The sequence below is a fragment of the Lygodium microphyllum genome, chromosome 15 (assembly GCF_053477565.2).
Source record: "Lygodium microphyllum isolate KBCC chromosome 15, Lygodium_microphyllum_v1.1.10, whole genome shotgun sequence".
Classification (NCBI taxonomy): Eukaryota; Viridiplantae; Streptophyta; class Polypodiopsida; order Schizaeales; family Lygodiaceae; genus Lygodium; species Lygodium microphyllum.
In genome coordinates this window covers 7,654,128-7,662,045 of record NC_141149.1, presented here as the reverse complement: position 1 = coordinate 7,662,045, position 7,918 = coordinate 7,654,128, and the positions used below count along the sequence as shown (strand labels likewise).

Here is a 7,918-nt window from a genome sequence, read left to right as displayed (position 1 = left end):
ATCCACAAGCAAGCTCATACCAGGTGCACCACAACTAAACACACAGCCTTTGCCTTTTGTGTCTGCAACCTAGCAAACACCTAAAACCCTACATATTCAAAATCTGTAATTTGTGTACCTGTAAATAGCAAACACAATTGAAACTACAATATACCCAGAAATTGATGTTGGGACTACTTGCAGGTCTAGAACGAAGGCTGAAATGACCTTAAATGCCCAAAATCACAGCGAAAAAGTTGGGCCTATTTGTAGTATCTACACCATTCTTCCTGCTCACCAAGTTTCACTACAATCGAAGACTTTAATAGCAACATACTTTATTTGATCTCCCCTTGCCTTCTTCTAATCTTTGGTACCATGCCTCACTGTAGGGCTTTATTTTATCTTCTCCTTCTTGTCGTAGATGCACGAAACTAATTCTCTTAAATCTCCACCTTCTCAAGGTAATTTTTGGTGAAGTAGAATCACTTTTCTTGTAGATGAAGCATGTCTCTAGAAAGGTAGAGACCTAACATAGACCATAAGTTCAATCATCCAATACCCGAAGAAGGTTCTTTCTATTTGATCCTCGATAGAGAAAAGGCCATAGGAGCTTGAAGCACAGACTTACTATCATTTGAGGCTATCTCCTTGCAATTGTTAAGCTTCTAACCATTGATATTCTTCTCCAATTTTGGCATACCCTCTCTAGCTAGGACCATGCCACTTCCATCTCGTCATGTTGTCTTTGGAGCTTAGGTGGTTGCTTAGAGCTCCTTCTTTCTTAGATGCATACCTCTTTCTTCAATCCATGCAAGGGAAGGGGAAGAGACACGTGATAGATGCATTTATGGCAATAAATGCTCCCCATCGCCATGCTCGATCCCCAACGGCCCAAGTTCGAGCCAGTGACGCTCTTGAGGAGCTTTGATTATGTAATGTTTCCCCCAAGAGGAAGCGGTGTCACCTTATTGAAACCCTTGGCCCTAATGGTCGGTCCTACTGGAAAAAAATATCACTTTGTTAAACTTCAATATTCAGGGTTGCAAAATCGCGAAGAGGTTTCTTTAATTAATTAATTGGATGCATGTCCTTCCTGTGTATCAAAATCTACCGCAACAAGCCCATTCCTCCCTTCCCCTCTCCCTCCCTCTCTCTCTCTCTCTCTCTCTCTCGCCTTCTGCGTTTCATCACCATGCCCCGTGTGGCTTCCGATCATCTCGTGGCCTCCTTGGTACAGGCTTTCAGGGAAGAAATGGACCGTGCCAAGATCGACAGAAGCTCCCTCACCAGACAGAACAAGAAAAGGAAAGGCCGCAATGGTAGATACCAGCAGCCAGACGGGCAGATCCTCGAAGCAAATGATCCGTTTCAAGACTTCGAAGAACAAGAAGAAGACGATGAGGACTGCTCTACCACTGCGGAGGAGCGCCTCCTCACATCCCTGTCCGGTCTGCACCATCGCAGCAGCGGGGCCAACTCCCTCGCTGGGGTCATCTTTATGTGTAACCAGCGCACGAAGAAGGAATGCCTGCGTCATCGCCTCTTCGGCCTCCCTATCAGCAAGAAGAGTTTGGTTGAGCAGGTTGCCCCTGGTATGATTCTTTTCTTGTTCGAGTTCGAGAAGAGAGAGCTTTGGGGCGTCTTCAAAGCCGTATCGTATGGGCAAATGGGCATCGAGCCTGATGTGTATTCCGGGGGTTCTTTCCCTTGCCAGGTTCATTTACACATTTTCGCATGTCATATACAAGAATAAACAGTTCTTTGGTCTGTTTTTATGAGGTACATAATGATACTGATTAATGCCGTTCCTCCTTTTGTTTGGCATGTGACCTGGTTTGCATACTCTCTTTTGCTTTTCTGTTTTGGTAATACACACATCTTTATTTTGACGATTCTTCTTTATCGCATGTTTTATCCTGCAACTAGCACATTATATCATGATTGCCAAGCACAAGTTTGTTGTTATTTGCATAATGCTGGGTCCTGTGCGTTTGGTTTATGCTGAATGTTTCAAATTCCTTTCTTGCCCATGGCCTGTACCTGACTCTTATTTATGGTGGATTGTGTACTAGAAAGGTTAGATATTCAATACATGTCACATTCTTGTTTTTTCCTTTTGTGTTACTTGCTTGTGCATTAAGGTTTGAGTTTTCTCTTCTCTACTGTGCTTCTTGCTGGGCCCGATTGGTTATCGAATCTCCATGGAGCTTTTCACTCGTCATGCTTTCCTTGGCGCTTCATTGTAGGTTCGAGTTGAGGCACTTGGAGATAGCATTGCATTGAAAGAGGAGGAATTCTTTGAAGCCATTAGTGAGAATTATTACTCCTCTGACAAGTTTGGATTTGCTCTTTCTGAGGAACAGGTGTGTGGGAGTTCTCATGGAAGTTTTAGGAGCTAATTACAATCTTACTTTTGCTGCTTTCTGTGATTGAAATGCAGTCATGCTACCTCAGCATGTGATAGCATTTTATGAGTCAACAGGGGAGGTCGTCTTTTTTCTAAGTTTCATACCTTTTTTATTGGCAGGTATATTGCCTCTGTGAGCTGTTTATGAGAAAATATTTCAAGACTGGGAAGAAAAGAGCTAGAATACCACATTATGAGCCTGGATTTGTGCGTTGCGAGGGTGCTGACATTCAAGCTTTTGTACCTGAAAGAAAAATTGCAAATTATGCTTTAGATGAAAATTATTTTGCGAGTCCTACTGATGCTGTGTCTACTTCTGTGGGGGATGGAATGTTTTCTCTTTCTTGTATGGAAGATCATGAAAATGCTAAAGTACGTACGAGAATAAGTAGCTTGGCTCAGGCCATGGGCAATAACAACCATCAATCCTTTTCTGATGGTCTTTATGTACAAGATGTGTCCCCCTTTAGTCATCTCTGTCTACGTCAGAACAAACCATCAGACAACTTTCTTGGTGACAATGGCCAAATCAAGAGCCTGGATAATTACTTGATGCCACACGGCATCTCCAGTTTTGATACTTCAAGGTTTGATGGTGAAACAAGCAGAAGCAACAGTGGGCAACCATTTGTGGTATGCCAAAATCTTTTGGATGGAAATGCCAATCATTTTCCTCTCAGAAATATGGATTTCCAAAATGCTCTTTCAGCACCTTGTTCTAGGCCAGGGCTTGAATTGGCTCGGGAATTGCTTACCTCTAGGAATGATCTTGGCTGCCAAGACAATGGTATGCCACTTCACTGTAGTGATCAGCAAAGAGGGAAGGTTTCTGTTTGGTCGAGAATTTCTGGTCGAGCAGATTCACCTATGTTAGGGCAATGTAAACCAATTGTAGAGAGATCTCCAAATTTGCGAGCAAATTTTGAGCTAAAGGCACCTAGTAAGAGTAGCAGTGCCAAATTAGCAAATAATGGAGTTAGGGCTGATAAGAGTAGCAGTGCCAAACCAGAAATTAATGGAGCTAGGGCTGATAAGAGTAGTGGTGCCAAACCAGCAAATAATGGAGCTAGGGCTGAAGCACCATATAAAGGTTCTGAGTTCAAGGGTGGAGCAATGGCTGTAGTAGTGGATCACATGCTGAGTGGAATTGATGGTGCAGCAAAGGATGAAGTCAATATGAATGCTGATGAAGATTTAGATTATAACAAGGAGGAGGTTGTTATCAACTTCAAGCGGCGCAGAATTAGCAAGCCTAATTGTGACTCACCAACTGCTGGTGACAAAATGAGACGAAAATTGAAAAGGCCAGACTTTGGTGCGTGTGTTGAAAGTTTAAATATGCAGAACAACAAAAACGAAAAGATTTCAGCTGGAGAGTCTGGAAATGGTGCTGCAAAGACCGCAAATGATGTTGGTGTTACTGGAATTTGCCTTCCCTCGATTCATCAACCTTTAAGTACTGGAGGTGTTAATGGAGAAAGTGCTGTCGATAACATGTGTGTAAAACAGAGTGAGGTAAGCCAAGTAGGCCAAGTAGGTCTCCTAACCACACAGGCACATCTTGGTGTGACAAATTGCCACTCTGTGCGAGCTTTAGGGGAACCATCTGCAGAAACCGGGACCTGTGTTCCAGTTAAAACGCAAGTTATACAAACTTCCAGGGTAAGAAGTACTCTAGCTAACTTGTCTAGTTTTAACCAATCTGAAGCTTCAAAGATGGTCTTTCTACCTGGTGATTGCTTGGGTTCTAGCCCATCGATGCTGCATCGTTCCAAGAAGTCAAGTAAGACAGTTCAAGGTAAAAAAGTCTGGGTACCTAAAACATTTCTGCGGAGCAAACTGACACAAAGTGTCACACAGAAGATAGCAGTGGACACCAATTTGGGCAGATTGATCCCTCTGGATGTTAGTGTCGAGCAGACTTCTAAGTCAGATCTCATTGCTCAAACTTCCTCATCTGACAGGCCATTTGCTCAAGAAAATGCTGAACAACATGATCTCAAGTGTTTCAAGTGCACAGATATGGGTCCTGCAATGGTGGATCTTGTCACTCCAACTTCATCTGACAGGCTTTTGGTTCAGGAGAATGCTGAACGGCATGATATTGGATGTCTCAAAAACACAGATGCAGACTTTGCAATGGCAGATGAGAATCAGGTAAACTTAAATGAGTGCTTGCCTGCATCTTTTTCTGCTGACAAAGCGGTGCCTGAAAAACCGAAACTGGCTGTGAGCTTGGAGGAAGATTGCCAGATAGCAAAGAAACCTCACTATAGCAAAGTTCAAGGAGTAAAACTTTCTTATGTGGAAGGATTGGTGCTGAGCAAGGAGCCCTCATCAGTTCCAGAGGATTGTGTACATACGTCCAGCACACAGCTTCAGCCACCTGACATAGAGAAGTCGGATATTCTCACGCAGGTGCCTGAAGGGTTGGCAGCAGGTGATAATCAATTTGATCATAGGCTGCCTAGTGCTGCCCATCTTGTTAACCTGCTTAGCCAAGTGCAGCTCAAGTCCTTGCAAGATGGCTTGCCTGTTTCAAGTATAAAACTGCAATTAGGTGCTGAGCCATGCATAATACTTGAACTAGATGATTCTAAAATTAAAAAGTTGAGTGGCTCGTCGCCCTCTGAAGATGTTAACTGCAGTGAGGATCCTGGTGCAATTGTTGCTAATTCTTCCTATGATAAAGTTGCACAGGACCCATCTGATTCAAAATTCCGGCTGGATATTGGAACCGAGAATGAAACAAAGTTGGTGACTTTCCAGAGGCAAGAGGGTTCATCGCGTAAGATCACTGTGGGACTTCTGCATCATTACTCCCTTGAAGAGGGGCATGATATTACTTTTCCTCTTTGTCCCGGTTCCAAAGAAATTGGATGCTGAATCAACAGTGTTCACTTGAAAAAGCAGGTGACAATGGTCATTAATGTGTTAATAGCGGCCATTTTCTGTGATGAAGAAAGGGTACGCAGGAGCCATGTCCTTGCAAGCCCTTGAAAACTTGTTGATTCATGTATCCCTAGTAATCTGTAACCTCATGTTTCTGTACAACTGAAGGCTTTTATGGACCTACGTTGTACAGAATTGAAAGCTGTCATGAAGTAACGAGTTTCTTCATGACTAGAAAAGATTTGCATGTGGTTCTATGTATTTAAAAGTTCTACAGAGTTTTCCAGGTTTTGTTCAGCATTGTGGATCTGAGTCCAAGTCACATTCTCATCTTTCCTTTCTCTGTGTTGTTTCATCAGCAGTTCAAATCTATGCTTTCATCTTTCCTCCACTGATAACTCAGCTAGTTCAAGGAGATCGCTCTTTAAATTGAGGAGGCTTTTGAACGCCTTTCCACTCTACATTTGAGCTAGAAGAATGTGAAGACTTAATGTTAATTAGTAGCTATACTAGTCTGCTCTGATGTCTCAGTTTGCATTTTTTGTCCTTACAATCTTGTGTGGTAATTTGGCCTGTTGCTGCTCTCTCTCTAGCCACACTAGTCTGCTCTGATGCCCAATTTCCATTTTTTGTCCTTGTGATCTTGTGTGTTGTTTTGGCCTGCTGCTGCTGTGCTATGTGTGTGCATCAACCTTGTGCAGGTCATGCCGCCCCACAAAAAAGCCCAAAAATAAAAAAAACAAAAAAAGTCTGCATTTGTGCTGCAAGTTAAAAAACCAAATTGTTATGAACTAACTACCGACTAACCATAGAATTGTTTAAAAGATTCCTGTTTCCTGAAGACCAGAAATTCTATAGGTTGAGATCATGCTTGTGAACTACACTGGTGGGAGTTTCTGACCATTAGTGGTCAACCTTTGGTATTTTGTGATGACTTAGTGTTCAGTCATCAGATGCATGCTTTGGACGTCTACGTTTATATCATGTGATTTTGTGACCTGCATTCAGGAGAAAAGAGAGGATTATGTGTTTTGATGTTAGAATGCTGGAATATGCATCTCAAAATCAATGCATAAAAATGTTCATACATATTTACGTTGGATAGCACAACTTGGAGCACACTGGTATCAAAACTGAAGGCCCTAGCACTGCTTGGAGTATGGCAATATTAAAAGTTTGTCTCTGAACAATGGAATGTTGGGAACTTTACTAGCATTACCAGAAGGCCGAGGCGAATGCAATTGTGGTTGATATTGTCATTGACTTTGAAGATCCATTGGTCCGAAAATGTCATTTTTGTATGTCCTTGATTCATTATTTTCATCGATCCAAGTATTTCAATTGGTTAAATGTTATTAACATGTTGCAATGCCTATCTTACAAAGAAGATTGACATAGCTATGCAATGGAATCCATAAAAAATATATATTAGATGCATTGCTTTCTAACTACTGTGACTTCTATACTTTAGAGACCAGTTTAACATGCACTTGTTGCTATTGAGTGTGTCCATTTTTAGAAAAACCACCATAAAAAGCATGTGATGGAGAGAGAGATGGTGAATGCACAATAAAGGTAGGGAATGGGGAATGTGCGAGCGTGGTGTTGCAAAGTTCAATATCTTTGGGCAAACTAGAGTATATGTATATAGCTGATCAGCATCAAATCTCCATGTTGAACCAAGAGGGTATGTGTGCATATGTTCGCTTAGGGTCCCAATGACAATCACGAAAGTCCATTTGGAGGATGTTTATATAAGGTCTAGTCTTCTATGGTTGGTTAGGGTCACAATCATGAAAGTCCTTTTGGAAGGGGGTGTATATCTAAGGTCTAGTCTCCTATGGTTGGTTAGGGTCACAATCATGAAAGTCCTTTTGAAAGGGGGTGTATATATAAGGTTTGGTCTCATTTTCTCTCATAGATGATCCTTATTATGTCTTATCAACATCATTTTAAACATTTGATCATGATCATATTTTGCTTAGTCCACCTTATGAAATAATGGCCAAAGCTTTTGCCATTGGGATCTAAAATGTAATTTCTATGCTTGCTTGTACAAGGTAGTATGGGTTTGTTCTTGGGAGTATACAAGATGCAACACTCAATGGCATATTTGGAATGGACCTAGCACTCTCTAGAATGGAAGATTACCTTCTAAACATGGATTTTGAGAAAGTGTATGATCAGGTCAATTGGGAATTTCTTATGGACCTACCACTCTCTAAAATGGAGGATTACCTTCTGAACATGGATATTGAGAAAGTGTATGATAATGTCAGACGGGAATTAGTTATGGCTATATTAGAGAAATTTGTATGTGTTTTGTAGAAAGATGCAAGCATTGTTCACCAATGCATTGGCCACAATTTGTGTCAATGGCTATAATTTTGGGAGATTGGTTAGGAGGAGCACAAGGGATAGCTACCCTTTGGCTCCCTTGCTTTTTGCAATGGTCACACACTCGTTAGTTGCTTGTATTGATAATGTGACGTGTGGCAGCATTAAACATCTCCCCTTATTGGATGGCCAACTTTTATGTGCACAAACGTTTGCTCATGACAATTCAAATGTCATCTCTATTCATCCTTGGTCGGCCAACCTCTTTGTTGGGATGAACATGCCAATTTAGGTTTTAGC

The 7,918-nt window shown here is 41.7% G+C and overlaps 1 protein-coding gene across 1 annotated transcript; it reads left to right on the top strand.

Moving 5' to 3' along the window:
- Positions 1–1,068: 1,068 nt before the first annotated feature.
- LOC148024244 (uncharacterized) lies at positions 1,069–5,578 on the top strand. Its single transcript, XM_087693848.1, has 3 exons — positions 1,069–1,696; positions 2,229–2,345; positions 2,510–5,578. Exons 1-3 carry the CDS (start codon positions 1,175–1,177, stop codon positions 5,273–5,275), a joined length of 3,405 nt encoding a protein of 1,134 aa, XP_087549974.1. The 5' UTR covers positions 1,069–1,174; the 3' UTR covers positions 5,276–5,578.
- The last annotated feature ends 2,340 nt before the right edge of the window (positions 5,579–7,918 follow it).